The sequence below is a fragment of the Cuculus canorus genome, chromosome 2 (assembly GCF_017976375.1).
Source record: "Cuculus canorus isolate bCucCan1 chromosome 2, bCucCan1.pri, whole genome shotgun sequence".
Taxonomy (NCBI): domain Eukaryota; kingdom Metazoa; phylum Chordata; class Aves; order Cuculiformes; family Cuculidae; genus Cuculus; species Cuculus canorus.
Genome location: NC_071402.1, coordinates 157,154,962 through 157,181,324, shown reverse-complemented (window position 1 = coordinate 157,181,324; position 26,363 = coordinate 157,154,962). Strand labels below are relative to the sequence as shown.

The 26,363-nt window shown below is 37.7% G+C and overlaps 1 protein-coding gene across 9 annotated transcripts in view; it reads right to left on the bottom strand.

The window, feature by feature from the left end:
- Nucleotides 1-26,363, bottom strand: part of ADCYAP1R1 (ADCYAP receptor type I) — a 155,973-nt gene that overhangs the window by 20,448 nt on the left and 109,162 nt on the right. For 4 of the 9 annotated variants that reach the window (XM_054059069.1, XM_054059072.1, XM_054059071.1 and 1 more), the window contains 5 exons: nucleotides 24,317-24,470; nucleotides 19,354-19,414; nucleotides 14,812-14,881; nucleotides 12,889-12,980; nucleotides 1,683-1,736 (listed from right to left, as the gene is read on the bottom strand). In XM_054059069.1, coding sequence (XP_053915044.1) covers nucleotides 1,683-1,736; nucleotides 12,889-12,980; nucleotides 14,812-14,881; nucleotides 19,354-19,414; nucleotides 24,317-24,470 — 431 coding nt within the window. Of the gene's footprint in view, nucleotides 1-1,682; nucleotides 1,737-8,354; nucleotides 8,397-12,888; nucleotides 12,981-14,811; nucleotides 14,882-19,353; nucleotides 19,415-24,316; nucleotides 24,471-26,363 lie in introns of all 9 variants that reach the window. The other 5 variants (XM_054059073.1, XM_054059074.1, XM_054059077.1 and 2 more) reach the window with 2 other exon arrangements.

The following is a 26,363-nucleotide window of genomic DNA, read 5'->3' as shown; positions in this document are numbered from 1 at the left end:
GTAAGGAAGTAAACATGAAAATGTCTGTTCCTTTTACAGTTTCAGCTTTATGATAAATTTTTGCACTGCCAAAGCTCTTCTACATGGCTCAGTTGTGCATTAATTGGCAGGTAAGTCTGATCAAAAACAAGGAGGAAGTTTTGGAGATAGTTCATTTTTACTATGGCTGAGACTTTCAGAAGTGACTACGGATTATAGCAGCCTTCTAGTTCTCAAAGAGCGCCTACAAGAAAGATGGGGAGGAGCTCTTTATGAGGCAGTGCAGGGATAGGACAAGGGATGCTGGTTTTAAGATGAAAAGGGGGAGCTTTAGATTAGATATTAGGAAGAAATTTTTTACTATGAGGGTGGTTTGTTACTGGAAAAGTTTGCCCAGGGAAGTTGTGGCTGCCCCACCCCTGTAGGTGTTCAAGATCAGGTTGTATGAGGCTGTAAGCAACCTGATCCAGTGGGAGGTGTCCCTGCCTATGGCAGGAGAGTTGGAACTGAAAGATCTTTATGGTCCCTTCCAACCCAAACCATTTGGTGATTCTATTTTATGATTCTATGATTTTGAACATTTCACTCATTTTTTGATCATCTGATCTGAGACGCATTTTATCAGACAGGTTTCTACCACAAGAGGGCCGCTCAGCTTGTGTTGAAAAGACATTGTGCTTATGAAGGCATCTTAACCTGCATAACCTGACAATGAAACCTCTAAAAATCAACAACCATTTTGAAAACTTAGTCGTGTGGTGTTATGAGGCACTGTGTTTTCAATGACATTCTTAATGTTGCCATGGTAATCTGGAAAAAGATCCCCACCCATGTCTCCTTTATTGATTATACCCTGTTTTATTTGGCAGGCATTGATTTTCACTACAGGTTTTTCTTGTGAACTGAACTAACATGACAGCACTTGATATTTACTAGAATTATCAAAAAAGACAGACTTCATTTTGAAAATAGTATCTAAGAATTAATTATTGCTCCCCTTCCAATGAGGGGACATTTACACATGACCATGTAAAAGATAATTTTGCTATCACTTCACAGGAAAATATTTTAGTGCTCTTAATATTTTTTTTACTATTTCAGGTAGAATTATATCTCTGATGTCACATATTGTAAAGTGACCCAAAATCACAGAATTGATAGCTTTCTTCACTTTTATTTTTCCTAGTTTGTTTTTTTTTAAATTTAGTTTCTTTATTTTTCTGTTTATTTATCTATTTATTTATTTATTTATTCATTTATCATAAAAATAGAAGCATTTGCGGAAGGAAAGCGAGAAAGAGAGAAGAAACAGAAGGGGTAGGAACCAGAAATAAATGGGAAGGAGGAAAAAAGAAAAAAAGAAAAATAACCTAAATAAGATTATGGATATAAAAACATGACATTAATTAGGGCAAGATCCTCACATGTCTGTAGGCACACACAGAATGGAATTGGTCACATCTAACTATATGTATCTAAGACAAATGTAAATTGAACTATCACTTTTAACTCAGTCAGTCATGGAAAGAAACAGGTGCTTTCAGAGGTTGAGCTGACCTGTGTAACAGAGGCATCTAAGACATACGGGATGCTTTGTCTTACGGAGGTGCCCTGGTCTCTCAGATTGACCATAGACGATGACTAGACTGCTTAGATTAAATACGAGACTTTAGACAGCTAAAGGCAAACAAGCTGAGTCTCACCGCATGTGTCCTGTGCATGGACTGCAGCTGCATCTGGGAGGAAGAGGGAGAGTGCTAGAGTGGAAGGGGAAAGAAAAAGTTAAACATTCCCAGGATCAAATAAGTGGTATATCATGTGGCTGAAGACCATCTTTTCAGTTGAACACCTTGACATCTGGCAAGCTAATGCAAATGAGAGAGCACAAAAATCGGAGCCCAAGGTAGTTACAATTAAATCCTGAGTGCTTTGTAGTTTTCTCAGAGGTGCTTAAGGGAAATAAAACGAACATGTTGTTTCAGGGGAATGAAGTTATTCTTTCTTACCAAGGCCTTATTGAGCCAAAATTAAAAAGATTAGGGTTCTGGGTTTAGGTCACTAATAGTACACAGGGAATGACAGAGCTTGTGGATTATCTGAATATGCTGAAGGGGAATCCTTTGGAAAACATGATAAAGTTTCATTCATACAAATTAAAACTGTGCCTCATTAAGAATCTTCGTGCACCCTGCTCAAGTGATTCTATGTAACCTCACTACAACAGGACTGGCAACCACGTAGAAGTAGGAGAATTTAAGGTAGAAACAAATCAATAAAATAAAGTATTGAAAATAGAGTAAAAAATTAACCAAAGTGAAAGTAGAAAGATTGTGAGAGAGAGAAAGAGGAAAAAAATCGAAGAATTGTGCTATACGATCTAATATTTACACCACATGCCTACTTACCTACAGCTGATATTATTATAGATTGGGGGACTTCTTTTCTTTGCTAATCAGTAGCGAAGGATTTCCTGTAGCTAGATTTGTTTCCTGGACAAAACATCAACAACATTTACAAAACCTCTGGCCTTATAGATAAGATGCAAACAGTTTGGAAAACTGAACTTGTTCTATGAGCAGAAAAAAGACTGACCATACAATTCCATCCTGCTACAGTGACTGTGGGCCCTGATCCACTGTGTGCAAGTAGACTCATTCATCCCTCTCATCCAGACACAGAATAAGCACGACTGCTTCTCAGCAATGCTGTTATTTACTTCCTCTGATTTTCAAAGTTAACAGTATGGGTTCAGGCCTTTTACCTTGTTGTCCCATGTTAGCTTTGCAGTCAGTGTTGAGAAACTGAACATAAGGTGAGGTTTATCTGATTTATTTAAACACCTCGTATAGAATGAAATAAAGTGTACCAAGGATTTTATTCTCAGGACTGGGTAGATCTCTACTGACTGTGGAAGGAGCCAAGCATGATTATCTTATTGAAGCAGGTGAATCCCTTGCTGTCTTGCTCAATGTACAACTATCGTCTTCTCCATTAAAAAAAGGCAATTTTTTTTCCCTATTCTTAAATTGAAAACCATTCAAAAGTCTTACGCTAGTCACCTTTTGCCAAAGTCTTAGTCTTGTTACCTATAGCTCTATTTTTTACTGCAGACACCACTGAGCCAAAAAAACTTTCCCCTGGCTCTTCAAGGGGTCGGAGGTGTTCCAGGATCATCTTCTGACACATGTGAATAATCTGAATACAATTTGGAAAAAGAGACAAAGCATGAGGTGTCCCTTACAGACCTTGCCCAAAACCCATTACATTTAGTTGACTTTAATAGCTGGTAGTAATCTTTCATCTGACTTTTTTGGTCTCTACCTCTTTTACGGTTCTTGAACTGGTTTAACATGTGAGAGATGAGCTTTGTTTCACATCTTGTTCTGAGTACATGTGTCTTACACAGCTCAGGGGATTGCTTTTTTATTAGTGATTTGGAGAAATATAAAGATTTGCACTTCTACTGTCTCTGTACTTGTAAAGTCAACTTCAAGCTACAAACTACGATGTAGGTAAGAAACCTCAGAAGGGTCTTCACGGATTTCAAAGCTCCCACATTATAGAGAGCATTCAATGTCCCCTATACACTTTACATTGCTGCACCTTTAATTCCACTAAATTTAGATTTAATCTGTTGTAACTGAAAGTTAGCACGGTAATTGCAATGATAATTTGACACAGAGAAAGTATGTCTGTGAGGAAACCACTATCACCTCTCCAGAGGCTGAAGTTGAATTGTTTCTTGTAAATTATAGCTGTGGCTGAAAATGAATGTTTAAATCTGAAACTGAATGAGAATTTTTTGCCAGTAATTCTGACCTTCTCACAGAAGTAAGGTAATAAAACAGAGTGGTCAAAGAGAGATAAAAATCATCTTTACACTGTTCATTCTTGGCTTTTCTAACTTCTAACATACAAAGATGGAGAAAACCATCAGAGAATAGTAAAGAGGCAAAGCTTAATATTTAGCTGTGCTCTAGAGAAAAAAGCTGGGAGTTGAGAGCAGAGTACTTCCATAAAAGACAGTCTTCAAGTGAATCATAACTTCAAGATTATATATCTAGATCCTTCTTCTGTATTGATTCTGAAGATCCTTTTTTAAGGCTATAGGCAACCCGATGTAGTGAAAGGTGTCCCTGCTTATGGCAAGGAGGTGGAACTAGATGATCTTTAAGGTCTTTTCCAACCCAAACCATTCTATGACTCTATGAATCTACGATTATGCTTACTGCCTCCAAAGCATAGACTAATGTCATGCATTTTGAAACAATTCTGATGAAGGTGCAGTAACATAACTGTAGTGTAGAAGACAATAGCATATTTAGTGAGAAAAATGTACCACACCAAACGAGATTCTTAAATGTTTCTGAATGCAGGTTTACTATTTGGAATGAAAATATATATCCAAATCCAGGCATGAAATATCCAAGAATGTCATTAGCTCATTGTCCTTAAAACAAACAAATGAGTACTTATTGTCACAATTTGCCACAAGAAGTGGATTTTTCAAGCATTATAAACATGTCTTAGGATTGTTAACCAGCAGAACTCAACATCAGTTTAGCTACACTGGGTTTATGTAATTTGCCAGTCTGAAGCTTTACTTACATTATTTTGCCTCACCTGCCTTACATGTTATATAACATCCCTGCAGACATCAATCCAAGTTTCAACCCGTCTCTCAAATGATCCTTAATTAGAAAAAGGGAATGCTCCCTTTTTTTCAAGAGGTCTGGCCTTATAGACAGCTGAACAACTCCAGTGATTTCATTGGAAATATAGAAGAGGAATTACAGTTTTGAAACCTGTCTGTACTGATGGAAATTTAGAAGAGGAATTACAGTTTTGAAACCTGTCTGTACTGATACAGGTAAACAACAAATGAGGTACTAAGACTATGATGTGAACCATATGCACAACTTTTGACTGTTCCAGTCTTGAGGTAGTATGCATTTGTTTAAACCATCTTCATTGGGACTTAATTCAATATTAAGCCTTGATAACCTGCTGGCCTTTGAGTGTGTACTTGTACTCTCCAAGGAAGGAAGAATTTGTTCCTGGGTATCATACCAACCACCCAGTATATACCAATCACCCAGTTTGCAACACACAATTCATTCTATGCATATGACTAGTTATGAGAGTCTCAGGAGAAGTTGACCGGCCCAGATTATAAAACCTGCACTGTGTCAGCACCGTCTTTGTTGCTCCTTCTGTACCTGCAGGCTTTAAGTACTTGCTTAAAATACATCCTAATAATTCTTCAGATGTAAAACTAAAACCACTTGAAGCATGTTAGTTGCTGAAGTGAGACACAAGAAATCAATGGCAAGGAGAAGCAGAGACACTGAGGGGAAATTAAACTCCTTTTGTTCTGATGTGGCAGGGGCAAAAACGTGAATGGAAGCAAAAAGTAAATGGAAGACCATGGATGTTGGCTTGCATCAAGCTTTGATGAAAGTTGAAAGCACGTTCAAGATCAGAGATGTCAGAATTATTCCCCATTGTCTGCAGTCTTGCAACAACTGCTGCATGACCAGTTGCTTCAACTTCACATTTATGTTTACACTAAGTAATCAGTTAAAATAAGTAAAAGAGCAAGCTAACTTGAAGGTATATAAAATGCCAGATCTATCCCTTCGATCCTAACAACGCATTCAAAACAACAGACTTAGCTATAAGTAATGCTAGAGGGAAGGGGAAAACAGCCAGAATGGCCTAACTTGGATGCTCCCACATTAACTCTTAATCTGCATTTTCTGAAAAAATTATCTGAATCTCCAAAACCGTTATCTTTCCCAGCAAGCAAGCTAGCCTGATAAAGGGTGCAACACTGCACCCAAATCCATGGGTAATTAGTAAGGACGCATGAACTTAGGCACTGGACGTTCTCTATCCTGCTGATCTCCATGACAACAGAAATTTATCAATGCAAATCAAAATTAAGCTAGTCACTTTGATGAAGTGCAGTGACTTTAGAAACACTCGTAAGGCCTGAATCTCATTTTCTTCAGGTAGGCAACCTAATATTTGCTAGTAAGTAAACTTGAATGTGTGGCAAAAGTCATAATATTACAGAGAATATAGAGAAGTGTAATCACTTCCACAGTAAGGTAAAAAGATCTATATTGTGTACATTCCTAAAGTATTTGTTGTCATTTAAAAAGCAATGCTGGTTTAACTTTACATATATATTGCATTTTACACAGTACACATGTAGGCAAAGATCTATATTTACACAGGTACAGAAGCACAGATGCAAACACTGGCTTGAGCCTCCAGATATTGTTAAGTGCTGCTTCATACCAGCTGCGGCAATGAAGCCACTATGTTTTAGGTACGGGCTTTGAAAGACATTAAGGTCTGAAATATCCAGATACTACTAACTTTTCAATGGGAATTCATATATCACTAGCCTTTTTTGTGCCTACGACTCCTCAGAAACAGGGCTGTAGGTTTGATAGAACTGTTGAGAGTGCATCAAGCTTTGTATTTCTGCTTCTTCTTAAATAAATGAAAGGAACATTTTGATCAAGCGAACGACACTGCTGAATATAACATGGCAGCATTGTCTCCCTCACTAACTTGCCCACCCGGATCTTCCTTGAGAAGGACCATCTACTAGTGGCTTCTGTTTTAATGCACACACTTTTCCAGTTTGTGACTTGCTCGTAACAGACAGGGAAAGAATTCTGTGCTTTGCTCATTTATGTCACAATCTTGTTCTCAAAGGCTGCCACAGTGCATGGAGTCAAGTGGAAATTTTAAGTCACCATTAGAGAATTGTTAAGCATGAAGCTTAGGCAGATTTCAAAGAAGTCATCTAGTTGATCAGCCATGTAAATCAGTGTTGTATCCCTTCCTCTGTTTCTATATCCATTCAAACCATAGATTTGCCTATAAAAACACCTTACAGCAATGTGCACAAATAATGTTTAAAGACAAAATCATCCTGTTTTTCATTACTACTTCTAAACAGAAAAAAAGCAGGAATCAATATCCATCATACAGACATCATCTGTGCAGGCAAAGGCTCAATGGACTTACACTCTAACCACCTTCTAAGGATTTCAAAAAAACAGAAGCAGATAACATTTTAGCACTTCATTCATCACACTTGATCTTCTAACAAGAAACAAGTTTTGTGATGAACAATTTGAAAACCAGAGCCTGTCAAAGTGCCAGTAAAGTGCTTATATGTCACTGGAAATTGATGGAATTTCCTTGGAAAATATTGATTTTCTCTTCTGGAATATCCCTTTGGCCAGTGGTCTAAGAAATAACAAAACCGCTTTCAATGTGGACATAGTTTTTCTTCTGATCTCATCATCTTTGTAAGAATCTAAGAGATGCATACCAGATGAAATGACAGCTTTTATGTTAGGATGCTAGGTTTGACAACCAAAGATGTATGTTCATTGTTCCCCTACAAGCCAGAGACACCACAGGGAATTTTTAGTAGCTTCCTTTGTGCATCATACCCTCAGCTATTCAACAGGAATAGCAGGTCACAGGAACACTTTACCCACAGTAAATATTCTGTGCTGTTTGATTTTATACTTGTTGAGACCACAGCAAAGGTATAGGTATATAATCAAAGCAGAATAGGGGTTTTGATAACTTTATCTGAAAATAAATACATTCCTGTGCAACTATATTCTTATTAACCGTGGTACATAGCCTACATTAACTTACATTCCTAAGGAGTATGCTGGGTTTTTTCCAATCTCTACCTGAAAACGTTTGGCAAAAATTGCCATCCCTGCTTTTCCCCCCAAAATACAAAATAGAAACAAAAAAAACCCCTCAAACCAAAGCCCACAATAATAATTTGTCTTGGGAAATGTAAATGAAAAGTATAGTAGTTATGAATGAGAATATTTTCATTAAAGCATTAAATAAATCCATCAGGAATTATTGTCAATCAAAGCAGCACTAGTATTTTTGACAAATGAGAACTGACACCAAATGGTCATTGTCTATGTTTTCCACTTTATTTTCTTGTGATAGAAAATTATTTACCCAGGGACACAGGTTCCTTTCATTGCTGGGTTAGTGGGCACTCCAGCATTCGACTGATAGTACCTGGGGTTAAGAAATTAAAGTGCCATGCTAAAGAACATACCTTTCATCAAACATCTGCCATTTTCTTCTCAAAAATGAGACTTTTGGCACAAAGACCCTGTCGATAATTATTAAAGCTGGCAGTCTGAGCACTTGCAGCAAGACAAAGCGGTAGCAGAATGAATCACTGAGTGCCCAGTGACTTTGTAGGTGAACTGTAGAGGAGTGTTGTTTACCAAAACATTTGTGTTACAGCATTGCTTCTCCTGCCCTAACCCTCAAGGTTGCATCATATGTAAAATCATACCTACCTATGATATATGCCATGTTTCTCCTTTCTTTCCAGCAAGATGCTGAGGAATGACGTAGACCTGAATTAGCTAGATATTATGTGGGGTTTATTTTCTTTTCATTGAATTTTCAACATATGATACAAAATTTATGAAGAATCTGTTAAAGCAAAAGCAGAAACAAGCTTCCCCCTCCCAAATTATACTATTCATGATAAACTGGAAATAAAAATAAAATAAAAAAAGGTTTGTCAGTTATGTGTGATTTTTGAAAACAAATGAATTTTTTGAAAATGAATGAATAATCAAAGACTTGATGGAAATGTGTGGGACTTTTTAATCTTAAGGGCTAGTCCACCATGCATCTACATCATGCATATCTACTTAATTACTGTAGTAGTTTATGGTAGTGATACTGTTAGATGATCTTCTGTCTATAATGACTCTTTCAGCAACACAAAAATGCTCATGTAAATAATAGCATGAGTTTAGCTCTGTGTAGGCACTTCTATAGGAATATGTTTTTTTTCGGAGGGTGAATACACTCAATCACAACACCTTGACCAAAACTAGGATGCCTCGAAGCAGTTACTGACATACCATGTTACACACTATCGTCTGAGTTTCTCACAGGAAAAACAATGAAGCCTTCTTCTATCAATTTGTCATCTGTTTGCTAGAATTCCATACCAGGGACTGATGTGTGAAAACCCATCCAAATAATGGTGTTACACACGGTGTGCTGAATCACCCACAATAAGGCTGGGAATATGTGTTTCCAGTCCCCAGAACTATAAGTGTACATTGGAATTGGATGTATGGACTTCTGATGTGGTGCTATTTGACGTTAGCATATGGTAACAGCATCCCTAAAAAATCAACTGCCACTTTGAAATAGTTACAAACTGTGTAATTAGAGATTGCTAAAAAATAGGCAGTGCTTTCAGTTTGGAAGCACGTTACGTAAAATCTAACTGGATTGAATATACAGGTATAAATACAAGATACTTTAATTTGTACGATAAAAGTGAGTATGTCATGTCCATGACCATGGCACATTGCAATTTTTTATGGAATTCATTCACTATATAGAGCTAAAAGACTTGTCTGAACTATACAGATAATTGCCCTAATTACAGTAGGACTGCAATCTATATTACTTTATGCTTCCTCAGCACCTGAGGATCTCAAAACTTCTCACTCAGATAAATTTCTGTCGCATTTACATTATTGGACTTGCTTTGCTTTGATGCTTAGTTTTGGGGAATTATTCAGGACTGACACAGGTTAACTGAAACCAAACATGGTTCAAGAAACAAAGTTATGACTTTTTTATGCCTTTGGCATTTGACTTCTTACATCAAAAAGTAAATAATGATTATGATGGCTGCTGAGAAGAAGTATAAAAACTGCCTAAGGCTGTTAAAAAATCAAATGAAAAAGAATAATATAACCAAATTAGTATTAAAGGAAGTGGCTTTTATTTCCTTTTTAATTCCTACCTCAGCTGCTTAGATACTTTTGATGAACTTAACCACCAACCATTTCAGCTATAAGGAGGAGTTTCTATCTAAAATATCAGTAAAGGAAGGATGGAGTTATTGTTCTCTCAGAATCTGACATGTTTTGAGCCGTTTAGTCTGAAATGGGATCAGCAGCATGCAGGCAGCTTTGAGTAAATAAAGATCGATTAGGCAGGAGACTGGTAATGAATGACTGAACATATAAGTCAATAAAATGGAAGTTTACAATCATTAAAGCATTTGTCTGCTGCAGAAAATTGTTAGGAATTATCTACAAGTGTCCAAGTTCTCATCTACCTAAAGGCAAAGGTTATTGCATACGATGATCATCAGGTTATTTAGAGAGAAAATCTGTTTGTTTGTTTTTTTTTAATGGGACTAAAGTATTTGTAATCATGCTGGAAATTATACGAATTATTGTTCAATTTTTTAAAAGAAAGTGTTACAACCTCTAGCGGCTGCGCTATTTAAGCATTAGTTCCCCAGCAGTGCACTCTTCTGTTGTGCTCCTGTCATAGCTTGCAGCTAACTTCACTAGTGGGGATTTTTAATAATGAGTGCACAGTGGTAACAATATATAATTAATCTTTGAATTCAAGCACATCCCCAAGGTTTTTAAAGCCAAACACAGGCTTCAGTGATTCACAGAACCATATGATAGTGTCTATAAAATAGAACTGGAGGTAGATTTTCCTAACAAAAAAAATCATTATAAGGACCTGAATCTAAACATGTATCATAGATATAAGAAATTAGTAAATCCTACCCAAAATCAAGAAACAATTCTTTGTAGGACCTTTTCTTTTTTTTTTGATGATAGAAGTTTAGCTAAAAGGATTATTCCAAAGACTGGAAGGTAGATAGTAGAGTAAATTTCAATTACAGCTGGAGATATCATGTGATATTACCTTCAGAAACAGGCTGAACATCCTCAACCACAGCTGATCTGTCTCATGTACTAAAGGCAAAGTACTTAAATATGTTGTGGAGTAAGGGTCTGGATGAAGAATTAGGTCTGATGAAATGACATTTAATAGTTTGAAAATATGACATGGAAAATATTTAATATGGACCACAGTCTAAATGCCACAGAGATTTCAATATGGTGACATAACCATGGTATGATCTATTGTTTTTCCTCATTGTAACAGCTCTTTTTACAGGATATGTGTGCACAAATATTGAATATGCCTAGTCTAAATCTGCATAACTTATTAATTCCATTTCTTTTTCTAATTTCTGCGTGACTTTTCTGTTGTCGAATCTGTTTGGATAAACAACACTCCACTTCATAACACATACATAAACGCAAGATCAATTTATACACACTCATTTATAAAGCTGCAAATAAATATGAAAAATAATGGCAGCGAATGAAACAGAAAATATGATGGTTTTTTCTTGGTTTTGGTGGCTAACTATACACATAGGAAAAATATCAGTGAAACTCAGTCACCATATTGATCAAAAATGAGAAGGATGTTTTATAATCTACTTAAATCACTGGAGTCTATGGCATGCTTTGCTTCATATGTGAAAGATATGCATCAGACACCAAACATGCACGTAGCAGGTCATAATCACAACTAGCTCTGCAGATATTGGGCACTAGTTACAATCTGATTTTCAGTAGATAACTTCCCATCAGCACTTAGATGGAAAATCTTCATGCAAACCGTGGGCCAAACCATGCAGGGAGTTAACCTATTCACTACACTACCCTGAATTTTAATTCTGAGAGATATCCACCTGCAGAATGAATGTAAAGCTTTCTTTTTGTTTAGAACAAGTTTCAAGGGCACTGCTTTCAGCAAGTGGATGTCTGACTAGAGACATGCATAAAATATTAGCATTTCATGTAAATGTAAACAAGACAAAGAAGAGAACAAAAGCAGGCAGCTGCAGGACATATTTTTCCCTGAAAATTGTCATTTGGGGAGATGACATCATTATACTATGAGTATGGTTGCTTAGGGTGAAACTAGTCACCAGATATTCTTTTTTCAAAGTACTAAAAATAAGGATTTTGTACTTTACCCTGATATCTGTTTAATCCAGTGCTAAAACAAATTATCTGACCTATGTTTATGAGTGCTAGAAATCACTGCAGCTCAGAAAAAATTGTGAAGCAAATATGCGTGGTGTTAAGGCTGAAAATCCAACACCAAATGTGATACTACACATAGTACTTATTCAAAATGGTTCTATAACTGTTATATGGTAAATGAATGCATGCATTTAACATGGGAATGACGACTATCTCAAATGGACAATCTCTGCTCTCTAATGAAGTGGAAATCAGCAAAAAGGATGCTGACTTTTAAAAGAATGGGAATCACAAGCAAAGATTTAAAACTTCTGAGTTGTTGTGCAAGGAGGTGTTTGAGGCCAGGTTGGATGCGCCTTGGGCAGCCTGATCTAGTGGGACGTGTCCCTGCCTATCATAGGGGGCTTGGAATTAGATGATCTTTAAGGTCCCTTCCAACCCAAACTATTCTATGATTCCATGATTTTTAAGCAATTCTAACGGAGGGGGCAGGACTTGTTTAGCTTAGGTTGAATGCATTCAAAGTTACAGAAACACAAACACAGGCAACTTTAGGAGATCTTTCCTAAATTAAGATTCAGTCTAAAGCTGATGAAAACTTCACCATATCTCATTGCTTTCAATGAAATTGGACCCTGTTCTGAGAACTTATGAAGCACAGCAGACTGTCCCATGAGTATAATAATGTTTATGCCTGGTCAGTATGTTAATTTCCAGACAATGACCTGTAAAAAAATTTAGAGTTTTTTACTCTTGTATTTATGGTTTTATTATTTAAAGAAAGAGGAAAGCTGGCATTAAAATGCACTTTAGTGGATTTTGGATTAAAAAAAAAAAAAGCCAAAATCAACAAAAGCACTTTAATAAATCCTGTGACTATTTTTGAAAATGAGATTAATTCAGCTGAGGTACATTTTTCACTTTGTTTTTTTTTCCTATGTGTATATTAGATATTCAAATTGATTGTTGCTTTATTTGTACTTACAAGTAAATGCTGGATTCATTGCCCCCAATATCAGGTGACTGGAGTTTCTGCACAAGTATCACAATTATGCCAATAAAAAGCACAAAGTTTATCTAGGAGAAAAAGAAAGTAAAAAATTATTACAATGATATATTACATCAACTATGAGAATGGAGCTTTCCCAGAGACTTGTTTGCTCCATCATCTTATTTTTCACCAAAGTGCAGCCTATAGATTTTATAGGGTCAGGTGTAATGGCATAAGTTTATTTTTCCAGGCAAAAACATCACCCTCAATGCAGCTAAAGTAAGGCAAGATTTCTTCAGTTCCAAGCACCAGGTAAGACAGACGTATGCTAAAATATTTTGATATTTGTCATTATCAAACAGTGCAAAGAAGAAAAGAAAAAGATCTGGGCACATCAAAACCATATAGCAAAGATCTAAACAGCAAAAGAATCTTTAACTCCCATTTTCTGAACTAAGGGTCTTCTCAGTTTAGCAGCATCTGTGTTTAATTCACTCCTAATTTAGTCTCTTTTCTTTCCAGAAAATTCCAATTTGTGTCACTTTCCCTCTACTTGGTTGAATCTGTCTGAAGATAAGATGATCTCTAAAGTTCTTGGGAGAGGTCGCAGTGCCTGAGTAGGTGTTGGGAGTAGCAAATGTTGTTTTTCGTATCTTTTAGTTTTATGTCATCCTGGGCATCTTGTCTTTTGTAGAATCACTTCATTACAGATATAGTACTAAAAATTTAAAGATTAATAAAATAAATTTTGATGCCTTTGCCACAGATGTGGCTGTCAGCAACTACATAGCTTCTTAACATCAGAAGAAAACACTGGAATATTTACATTGGTCTCTTATGCAAGCTTTTACTCCTGTGAGGAGATCAAGATCTTAAATTAGATGTGAGCAATGTGAGCAATTCCTCTTTCAGAAGAATTTTCTGTCTGATCTGGGAACTACAAGTGAATGGAGAAGCCCAGTTGTTCCTTTCTGGGTTTCTTCAGTGTTTACTGCCTTCAAAAGAAGACAGGTATTACTGATTCCCCTAAGCTAGAATATGATCTTTTACAGAATATGTCTATAAAGCATGGAAAATCACATACATCGATATCACAAAAAAATCAGTCCATTTGACCCTCTTCATCTCAACTCTCTTCAATGTTACTAGCTGAATCATTTTTAATGTGTCTGAGAGTTACTGTACTTTAAAGAGTCATCCAAGTGCTTAAAAGGAGAAGCACCCAACCTGATGAAAACACCTGCAAGTAAATATATACGTCTGAGATGTATGTCTAAATTCCCACAAGAGTCATCGAAGACCTGGCCAGGCTGTCACTGGAGTATGGAGAGCAACTTAGCATGCCCAGAACTAGATGCTTAAACATGATAAGCCAACAGCTTTTCAAGTAAACTTCTTCTAAAATGTCTATGATACCATTATAAATATAAAGCTAATTATAGATAGATAAATATTGATGTGAAATGAATTCCATTCAACAGACTTAGTCTAGGTTCCTAGTCACTGGTATCTAGTATTGTTTTAGATGCCCTGGGCTGTCCCACTTGGCCTTCAGCTGCCACATCAAATGGCACAGGATTCCCATAAATCCTGTGTCATATCTGCCAGCCCCAGGCAAATGTTCCATATCCCTTAGGGTCTTACCTTTGGCATTTGGTATCTATGTTTAAGCAAGTGAATAACTCCTTGTCTACATAGTATTTGCTTGCAGAAAGAGCACCAACACTTAACTTGTACTAAACCTTTGTTATATCAATGGAATTATTTAGCTTTGTGGATGGCAAATGGAGGACATTTAGACAAGCTGCCCGGTAGTCCTACACAGCAGACAGCAATGTTTCCAAAGCCATTTGAAGCTATTTGTATCAGTTTGACCTCAGAAGTTTTGAGGAAGAACCTCCTCCATCTGCTACTTACCATGATTGATCCAACCACTGGACCCTTGATCACCCACCACAAGGCAGTATTGTCATTCATGTCCCAGCAGCTGCAGTTGTTAACGAAATAATGGGGTGGGAAAAGAGAAGGAAAGAGAAAGATATAACAAAGAAATGAATAAACTTACAAAAGTTTTTTAATTAGGCAGAGAGTGGGAGATTGGTCTTGAAGATCAATTATTTTATTTGGGTTCAAAGGTACTAGATGTTTAGCTGTCCCTGTTGTAGCTTTCTTTCACAGCTTTACTAAACATATCAGAAAGTAAAATAAGCATTTTTGTGGCCGTTTCAGTTGTACCTCTTACCTAACAGTTTAGCCTCTATGCATGTTTCTGTCTCTGCAGAAAGTACAACTGTAAAATTGTCCCTTTAAGATAACAACTCACAGAAGGGAAAGAAAGATGGGGATACCTGAAAGCGTAAGAGATGGTTATTCCAAAATTTGATGTCTCAGTCACTTTTTCACGTTAAACAGTTATGAATAGTAGTTCCTTACACTGACTTGAGGATTCTTACACATATCAAGTACATAAGGATGTACTAGAGACTGGATCTATTCACACAATGATTTTTCAGTCATTGAGTTGCAAGTCCAACCAAGGAACAAGGATTCATCTAAGAGGGTTCAAGTACTGGACAAGAGTTGGGGTCAGCTCTTTTTTTATGGTGTTGGGAGTGAGTGGGTATAAACAAAATGGCATTTTGACATCAGGATTTATAATCTTCCTCCAGATTCACGAGAGGATTTTACTGAAGTTCATTCCATATGGATGTATTTGTACATTCATTTGTAGAGAAAGCTAACTAAAGGACCCATATACATTTGGAATTTTAACTTTAAAATATATTTTTAAAGATAAACACTAAAAATAAAAAAAAATCTTTTTTCCCTTGTCACACCACCCCTGCTACACTATTTTAAATCATTAAGAATTTGTTTGTTAGTTAAATATGTCTTTTATCTATCTCTAATTTCTTCCCTTTGTACGTCCCCTGGGAAAATAAAAAACCACAGAAAAATGTCTACTTTGTACCTGCAGTTCTTAGGAGGAGGGTTTCCCTCCCACTGAGACAACAGCCAGAAGTCCCAGCACTGGTTGTCATGGTGCATTTATTTGTCGGATGCCCAGAAACAATTTGAAAGAGGAGAGAGGAATAAAACAGTGCTGATCTTAGGACAGCTTGATGCAAATTCTTTGTCGTTTAAATGTCTGTCTGGTAACATCTGGAGTAATAATGGAAATCTTTACTTTAAACAAAACTATAAATGTGTAAGCGTGAAGATGCAGAGCTAAAATTCCATCATCAAAGTGCATGAGAAAGAAATCCCAAGCAGCTGAGTGATGCCTGGCTTGGAAATTTTGGGCTGACTTACATATGCAATATTATACTCTATCCCCAGACATCCAAAAATAAGTATTTGTATGGTAGAGCTGGTGAGAAGAGAGAAAATTTAGAGCTGTGCTGCCAGATTTGCACAGAATTACACATTTTTGCTTCTGTCTTTGAATCCCTCAAATTCTTTGGGACCTATGGCTGAGATTCCTTCTCACCCGCAGTCTGGGAAGTGAGGTTTTTTTTCAGTTATCAATGATTGTATCCCACAAAACAAAAACATCTAAAGTCACCAATTATCTTTTTAATTCTTTGTATGCATTTGTAAATCCGGCACCTCTCCTCAAAATCACTCATTATTTGAAGAGATCTGTCTCTGTAAGATGAATATTTAATCTGCCCTGAAATTCTTTAGTGAGTTGACCGATACTGGAAGAATCTGAGCAAATTCTAAGTGCAAACCATCATTGATGTATGGCAATTTGCTTGTGAAGAAATGAGAAACTACGGAGGATGGAACCATATAATCACAGAATGGTCTGTGTTGGAAGGGGCATTAAAGATCATACAGTTCCAACCCCCCTGTCATGGGCCGGGCAACTTCCACTATATCAGGCTGCTCAAAGCCTCATCCAACCGGGCCTTCAACACCTCCAGGACTGGGTCACCCACAACTTATCTGGATGGCCTGTTCCAGTGTCTCACCACCCCTACATCAAAAAATATCTTCCTAATATCTAACCTAAATCTACCCTGTTTCAGCTTAAATTCGTTAGTCTCCAAAATCTACCTGTTCTAGCTCCAGTCATCTATGTTGAAGGCATCTACAGCTCAGCTAATTATCCCAAACTCCAACTTGGACAAAAAAGACACTTGAGGGTTGTTGGTGGATTTTTTTTCTGTATTGATGTATTTAAAATGTGTACCCTAGGGTAATAGATCATCCCCTACAAATGCCTACTCTTAGACCTATTCCTCTCCTTTTGTAGGATGTATCCCCAGAAAGATCAGTTGCCATTGTCTACCCTGGAGATGTCAAAAAACTAGTTAATCAAGCTCACACAAAGGGTTTTTCAAGGACTTTTTTGCTACAGTCCCTGTGACATCAATAGGATGGATGTGGTGGAAGAAACATCAATTTCTCATCAGACGAACATGACCAGGAGGAAAAATATGTAATGCACAACAGTCTGTGGTATCAGCCAACAAGCTGTGCTACATAAACAGGGTCCTTAATTTCATTCAAATGCATCATTAGAGGTCAGACACACAGGAGTGTTTTTCAGGATGGATGAAGGAAGGGAGCCAGTGTGATGGTGGAGGCATTGATTTCCATTTGAAGAAGCCTGATCTCTGTTACATCTCCAGTGTACATACGGTATAGCTCGATTTAATTTGGTAGCACAGCTCTGGATAAACAGACAGTTGCGTTTATGCCCACAAACCTGTCACTTACAGTGATGTGAATCAGGAGCTGAAGTCAAGGGAGCTCTGCCAGTTTTATAAGGAGACAACAGGAGGAGAGGGGGACTCGGAGTTTGTATTCTAGTCCATGCTTTTGCAACGGTGGTTTCCCCAGTTCAGTAATTTCTGCAATGTTTTCAGGCTCATGTTGGCTTCTCTCCCACCCCCAGAACAATTCTTGCTGATTTTTAAAAAGTAACCACTGAGACGCTCAGCTAGAATCTGTCTAAATGTGCTGCATGCTAAATAGCTTCTCTAATTAAAAGAAAGGATAGAGGTTTGGGTTTTCTTTTTTCTTCTGTGAGACGTTCCCCCTACCCACAAAAATGCAAGGAGTCTTTGGACTCCTAAGAGAAATTATTGCATTCAGGAGCAGAGTTGTAATCATAATAATGACACAACAGGGGTTTCTAGATTGTTTTGCATGGAAATAAACAATTTAATTGGTCTTAATTTTGAAATAGAACATTGCGTCAAAGCCGTGGCTACACCAGTGGAGGAAGGGCTTTATGTGCTTTCTAAAAAGAACATGAAAGAACAAGGATGAAGAAAACCTGACAGAGTAGTAAGTCTTGTGCAAAGTTTGGATCCAGGTATCCCTAGTATAACCCAAAATTAAAACACAATCCTAAGTGTCTCGGAAATGAGACTTGGGAACATAATGATGTCTTTCACTCAGACCAATGTCTTCAAAGGACCACAGGTGGATTTTCCAAAGAATAGATAGAATAGAACAGAACAGAACAGAACAGACTAGACTATTTCAGTTGGAAGGGACATATAACAATCATTTATTCAAACTTGAGTCTCCCTTGTTCCCAGCATTATCCCTAACATTTCACCAATGTCAAACACAGCTATCACTAAAAAACATTGTTAAGTTTGTATTTTCAAGGTGTACACTCAAGTCCATTCCTATCGGCTATGTCTGCTGCTCTATCAGACCAGTCAATCTACTGACTTCCAAGATGGGCAGGGCAATGTCTAGAAGCAGTCTTTCCTTCTGGTCCTTCAGAAAAAGTTACAGGATCTTTGCATTTATTTTTTCCTACAGAGAGACCATTTGGGTGGGATCTATCCTGTTGAATTCTTTCTGGAACTATTCCATTTCCTCATGCTTTTTTCACACAGAAGATGGTATGTGGACTTCTGTCTTACCTCTACTGATTTCCACCACTAGATTTGTGGAAATAAACTCTCCATAGGGAAGTTAAACTCCTAATTGCCTTTGTAAATCAAATCTCAGCAACTCCTTGTGCAGATTTCACTCATCACATCAGCGATATCTGCAATAATTTCTACAGATGAGCTCATCACATTTATCTTCCTTCATAATGAGTTGGAGAGGAGAAGACAATCACAGGTGTGATTCATCTGACAGCTCTTTTAAAATGAGATAAACCATAGCCTGGACTCCACTAAGTTAAATGAGCACTGAATTGAGGGCCACTGTGTCAGCTGCAGGTTTACAAGGTAGATGCCTATGTCTCCTTTCATTAATTCACCAGTGCAACAGGGACATAAAGACTAAACTATGGCTATTCATGCAGCTAAATAGGAAAGCACTCTTGGTTGAACAGAGGATCTAAACTACTTCCATACACAAATGAACGTTAGAAGTGGAAGGAGAAATTAGTCATGTCCTTTGATCACCACATTTCGGTTTCATCCTTGCCACTGTGCTGAATGCACGTGAAATGATCTCCCACACAGTGATACCTACCCAGTATCATCAAAGTGAAGTCTCAGCACTGCCCAGACAGTGACACATATTGTTGGGGTACCTGCAGAAGATAAAATGGTGATATCATTAGCAATCTAGACACATTTAGTACACAAAAATGAGCACATTTTGTAGCTTCTCCAATGAGGATTTATTTCATAATAGCACTTGTGCATGAAAAAATGCAATTAATTATATTAAATTAGAACTCCAGAAATATCTGTTTCAGTCAGCAGATTGGTTAATCTGGGATTGCAGAAGCAAAACTGAAAACAGGAAAGAATGATGCTTTTCAGGTATTATTGCCCAAAGTTGTTTTACTGCATCTTGTTGTGTGAACATTGAAACATAGTCTGTATAAAATAAAAGCAGTCACATCAGATTCCATGTCTACAGCTACTCTAATTATACAATAATTGGAGAGTGGCAGATGTTGGGCCGTAATGGCATTATTGTATTCTTTGAATTCTTATGTGATTTTCTTGTACACGATCTTGCATTTTCTCTGTTATTGTGTAAATAATTTTTTCTTTAGTTATTTTGTCACAAGAAATCAGAGGAGCATAGTATGCTATTACTTGCAGGAATATTTCATTTTTTAAATGAAAAAAACCTTCAAAACCAAACGCTTAAAAGAGAATATTAGGAGAAAGAAATTATTTTCCATTTCTGACCATTCTTTTACTCTTTTAAAAAAAATCCATGGAAAATACAAATTAAATCAAACAGCAAGAATTCAGTGAGAAATGTGGATTTATTTTCCTTTCTGAAAACTCTAAAGGTGCATTTTTTCAGTAGAAATATTTGTAAGGAAACTTTCAGCAAGTTTGTTCTAGATTTTATGGCAAATAATATCTTTGACTAGGAAACTGCCTAGACCTATTCAGGACATAAAGTGCTAAAAAGCAAACAAAACAAAGACCATGATAACCCCAGCTTGCAGTGGTGAAAGAGACTGTCATAAGTTGACAGGAACAATTATGTTTCATACATTTTGCAAGGCTGTGTTGATGTCATATTAATTAGTCATTCAAGTGAATCCACTTAAGTGAGTCTCTGTCAAATCTCATATTCCCACTATCAGAATTAAAAATATCCCTGTTAGACCTAGATGACTGATGAAGCCCTCCTTCTTTACAAAAGCACACAGAGAAATATTTGAAAGGAAAAATGTTAAAAATAAGTAAAATGACTTAGGGAGAAGAAATCCTGTATATTTAATTTAAATTGCAGTCTGCTTTTCTTACATGGTTACACCTATAAAACATTGAGATTTTTGTGCACTTAACAAATGCACAATAACAAAAATAATCTTTAAATATCAGTCAGGAATCTGATGTTCTATGGTTGGAACACAGGAAAAAAACAAGTTTATGAACATTGGAAGAAGGCACAGGCAACTCAGGAGGACTACATGGATGTTGTGAGGCTATCTAAGGAGAAAATAAGAAGGCCCAAAGCCCAAGTAGAACTTAATCTGTCTACTGCCATAAAAGACAATAAAAAGGTTTCTATAAATATATTAGCAGCAAAAGGAGGGCTAAGGAGAATGTCCATCCTTTATTAGATGTTTGCAGATGACACCAAGTTAATTGGGAGTTTTGATATGCTCCATGGTCAAGAGGTTCTATAGAGGGCTCCGGACAGGATGGAATGATAGGCCAAGTGCAGTGCTAAGAGGTTCAACACCAAGTGCCAGGTCCTGCACTTGGGTTAGAACAACCCCTGCATTGTTATAGCCTTGGGGAAGAGTGTCTGGAAATCTGAACAGGCTGGACCGCTGGGCCGAGGCCAATGGGATGAGGTTTAACAAGGCCAAATGCTGGGTCCTGCACTTGGGGCACAACAACCCTATGCAGTGCTACAGACTAGGAGAAGTCTGGCTAGAAAGCTGGAGGAGAAGGACCTGGGGGTGTTGGTTGACAGCCAACTGAACGTGAGCCAGCAGTGTGCCCAGGTGGCCAAGAAGGCCAATGGCATCTTGGCTTGTATCAGAAATGGTGTGACCAGCAGGTCCAGGGACGTTATTCTCCCTCTGTACTCGGCATTGGTGAGACTGCACCTTGAATCTTGTGTTCACTTCTGGGCCCCTCACCACAAGAAGGATGTTGAGGCTCTGGAGCGTGTCCAGAGAAGAGCAACGAAGCTGGTGAGGGGGCTGGAGAACAAGTCTTATGAGGAGCAGCTGAGAGAGCTTGGGTTGTTTAGCCTGGAGAAGAGGAGGCTGAGGGGAGACCTTTTTGCTCTCCACAACTACCTGAAAGCAGGTTGTGGGGAGGAGGGAGCTGGCCTCTTCTCCCAAGTGACAGGGGATAGGACAAGAAGGAATGGCCTGAAGCTCTGCCAGGGGAGGTTCAGGCTGGACATCAGAAAAAAAATTTCACGGAAAGGGTCATTGGGCACTGGAACAGGCTGCCCAGGGAGGTGGTTGAGTCACCTTCCCTGGAGGTTTTTAAGGGATGGGTGGATGAGGTGCTGAGGGGCATGGTTTAGGGATTGTTAGGAATGGTTGGACTCTATGATCTAGTGGGTCCTTTCAAACCTAGTCATTCTATGATTCTATGATTCTATGAAAGCTACCTTGTGAAAAAGTACCTGGGGGTATTTGTCCACAGCTAGCTGAATATGAGCCAGCACAGTGCCCAGGTGACCAAGGAGACCAAAAGCATCCTGACTTGTATCAGAAACAACACAGCCAGCAGGACAAGAGAAGTGATCGTCCCCCTTTACTCAGCTCTGCTGAGGCTACAGCTTGAATCCTATGTTCAGTTTTGGGCCCCTCACTGCAAAAAGACACTGTTTGCTGGATTGTGTCCAGAGAAGCACAATGAAGCTGCTGAAGGGCCTGGAGCACAAGTCTTATGAGGAGAGGCTGAGGGAACTGGAGTTGTTTAGTCTGGAAAAAAGGAGGTTGGAGGGAGACCTTACTGCTCTCTACAACCTGGTAGCAGGTTAAGGGTTGAACTTGATGATTTTAAATGTCTTTTCCAACAACCAATTTGTTCTCCAACTTAAACAATTATGATGCTATGATTCTATACATGTATCATAAAAATACAGTTCAAAAAGCACATTTCAATTTAGCTTGGAGTTCTGAACCATCTGCTTTATGAATATACATATACTCACGTTACTTATCTTTACATCAAAAGATATAAATATATCTTCATCACATTCTTTTCAGTTTCTGAGTAATGCTAGGAAACAGACAAGCCTCAAAGGCAGAGAAAAAAGCTATTCTTGCTGACAATATTTCAGCTCTGTAAGGAGCAGGCATTAGGAGAGATCTCAGGAAGATGGCAATCTATCCAGAGAACTTAGCAGAACATTGTATATTTAAGAGGAAAAAAAATACGTCTGTATCAACACAGCCGTATGTAGTTCTCATTAATCAAATGATGACACTGCTGTGCTCAGCACATTTTAAGAAACAGATAAACATCCAGATGTTACAAAATGCTGAGCTCTTGCTTCTTGCTGCTTTAGTGCAACTCCCTCTGAGCTGAGGGGCTGGTTTTGCCCTACGTGACTTGCATTCAGAGTCTGGAAGGGCTTCTGTTCTTGCAGAGTGCCGGTTGCCCCTATCAGGTCAGGGGAACTGCTATTATGCATGAGTTGAGAAAATACTGTATTATAAAAACAAAACAAACCCATGCATATTTGCAGATTGTCCTAGTGTTATAAGTGGACATTATTGATACAGCCTTGAAAGAGAAGTGATAAATAGAAGCTAAACAGCTAGATCTTAGATATGGTATTCAAATCAAGACCAAATATCTTGAGGTTGCAGAATGAATCAATTTGGGTAGCTATTTTATTAAAGAAATATTCAATTAATACACAACTTAAGTAAAGGAACCTAAATTTTGATTCAAGCTTAGATTTAAAAGATTTACACATTGGTTTTTTTTTATAATTGTCACATTTTCATGTACATAACCCCAAGTTCTTTTTGAAAATAATCTTATATCTCAGCTATAATGTAATTCTACATGTGTGAATAAGACAAAAGGAACTCTGAACATCTTTTTTCCAACAGTTTCATTTACAATAACTTTTTCCAATAGCCTTTATATGCCATATATTATTTCTGATCACTTGCCCTCTTCTTTCTTCTCTATAACTTTGTTCTTATTGTAAGGAGTCTTTGTCAAGAGATGGGAATTTTTGTATATATACAGCTGCTTCAGGAGGGAAAAAACAAAACCAGGTGTGGATTAACTGAAAGTTCAGGTTACAGGAGGATGTTTTTTTCAATGTAGACTAGTTTAAGGGATATGGTCTGCATGCAGACTTTGCACATAAATATACAGGATTATTTCCATGTTGTTTCAGAAGATGTTTGTTTAAATACAAAAACTGAACTTAAACTTCTTAGGGTACGTTTAAAATTGATATATTCTTCCCTATTCACCATCTGATCTCTGCACAAAAATGTCAGTTAAGAACCGTTTCAATTAATGTGTTGCAGGAATCAATTTATCTCCAGAAGGCCAGCCTGAAATTTAATTACACTTGTTACCGTTGTGCAACTGGCCTTTCTGAAACAGATCTTGTTTCTTCCCATTTCAGTTTCCCACCCAAGTATGATGGGCATATGTGGATAGCCTTTGAATATGTTTTCAATTTAGCTATTGTCTGGAAAAAAGGCACAAATGAAATCTTAGAAAATGGACTAGACATAACATTGTGGATTTGATTAAGCTGAAGAACTTGGCATTGAAATCCTATCTTGTAGAAGCCAATTTTCAGTTGTGAACTGCATTTCTGCAAGGGATGCAGCATCCTTCAGATTTCAGTTCAAGACTACACAGACAAAAGAGCACAACATTGTTCTGCAGTGATACTTCTGTCTAAAGATTAAAACTATGCTTTGGAACAGTATGGGGAAATACTAGATGGTTCGTGGAGTTGGAGTTGTCTTGCACAATGAGACACATTTTAGACAAGAAATGTCACGTACCCCAACCAATAATAGTATACCAGTAGAAATATCTCCTCTCTGGGAAAAAGGTTTCTACCAATAAGGTGAAAAGGTACAGGCCCTCAATGAACAGCCAGAAGTAGTTGGACATGACACAGTAGTGAAAAAACACCATCACAGCTTTGCATTCCACCTGCAGAGAATCAAGAAAAACAAAATTATTTCCATGTTGTGTCTGTCAAAGAGACAGAGAAAATGCTTTCAAGCTCTCTAAATCTCTTAGTGGAAAGGAACAAAACTGGGACTAGTGTTATATACTTTTAATAATAAAGTTTTAAAAGCATGAGAAGAATGTGTGGTGCCACTTAAAGAGGAAAACTCAAAAGGGCAGGTAGCCAATTTTACCAGTGGGAGGTGGTCGATGAGTGTCTGCAGACAGCTTGAGAATATCTTGTATTAGTGGGAGTTCAAATTGTCAATGGACGCTAATTGCTAGATTTAAGCCCCCTTCCAAGAATTAAGTACAGAGAAGAAAAGGCTCCAGTTGTGTATTGAGAACCCTAAGGAAGGATGTGAAATGGCAGGACGATTGTGGAAAACCCTGAAAGAAGGATCAGAAAGGCTGCACCCTCCTGTGTACAGTTGAGAATTTTACTTTCTTTCTGTTTGCGAGTGCTGTCACTCGGAGATAGAAAATGAAAGTAAGTGTAAGTGTAAATAAAACAGTGATTTACTGCAAAAACAATAGCTTTCATTCATTTATTGGGAGAAAAGCAGCAGGCAAAAGAAAAAAGAAAAAAAACAACTGGAGTTGTTTCGCCTGCAGAGGAGGAGGCTGAGGGGAGACCTCATCACTCTCTACAAATACCTGAAAGGAGATTGTAGTGAGATGAATGGTACTCTCTTTTCCAAACAATAAGTGATAGCATGAGAGGAAACATCCTCAAGTTGCACCAAGGGAGGCTTAGGCTGGATATTAGGAAAAATTTGGTTACTGAAATGGTTATCAAGCATTGGAACGGACTTTCCAGGGCAGTGGTTGAGTCACCATCCCTGGAGGTATTTAAAAGATGTGTAGATTTGGCACTTAGGGTCATGATTTAGTAGTGGACTTGGCAGTGTTGGGTTTGCAGTTGGACTAAAAGATCTTAAAGGTCTTTTCCAATCTAAATGATTCTACGATCCTATGATAAAAGCCTCAGGTGCAAACCAAGCCCTACCCTGACTCTATAAAAGTAGGACATCTTGTCTTTCCAATGTTGTAACCCAGTGAGATATCACTAGTTCTACAAAAGCAGGACTCTTCAACACATTAGACCAGAATAAACTTGACGCTTCTGCCTGGAGCAGTGGAAGGCTGACAATTTTGACTAGTTGTCACTCAAAATCCATCCTCTGGAACAAATCTAGTATGTTTAAACCATCAGAACTTGAGTTTCTTAATAGAAACTCTACTAGGGTTGCAGATCCCACCATGAGATGACCGATTTTAACAAGGTTAAACAAGGTTTAACAATGCTTCAAGGATTTCAAAACAGACAGATGGCACTATTATAAGAGTGGTGTGAACAAACTACGGACCTAACATAACTTCATCATGGAGAAGAATTAAAAGCAAAAACTAGTTTCAATGACAAAGAAAAGGCTGACTCAGAAACTACACAGCTGCACTTTCTTCATGGAAGTGACTCATTGGGAATTTAGCTCATAACTGGATGGATAAAGATGATCTCAGTCTGGGAACTCACTATAATTCCACCATAATTACAGCCACTGAGCTGATTTATCAAATAAAATACTAGACTTAAATGTGAGAGGGATTAGGATTTACATGTAACATATAGCCAAATGCATCTTTGAAAGAGACTGCTTTCCATGAAACCACACATTTCAGAGACAAACACGTGGCTAATAGTAATGATTGTTTGAGAGTGTGGCTGTCAGGGTTATTTTTCATCTGGCTGGTCATCCTTCCTACACAACTGCCTGACATCCAGAATAAATAAGTCTCTGGTGAAAAAACAGACCTTTGGATGAAGGAAATTACTTATGTCTTCTCTCATACTCCCTATCACTATGCATATCT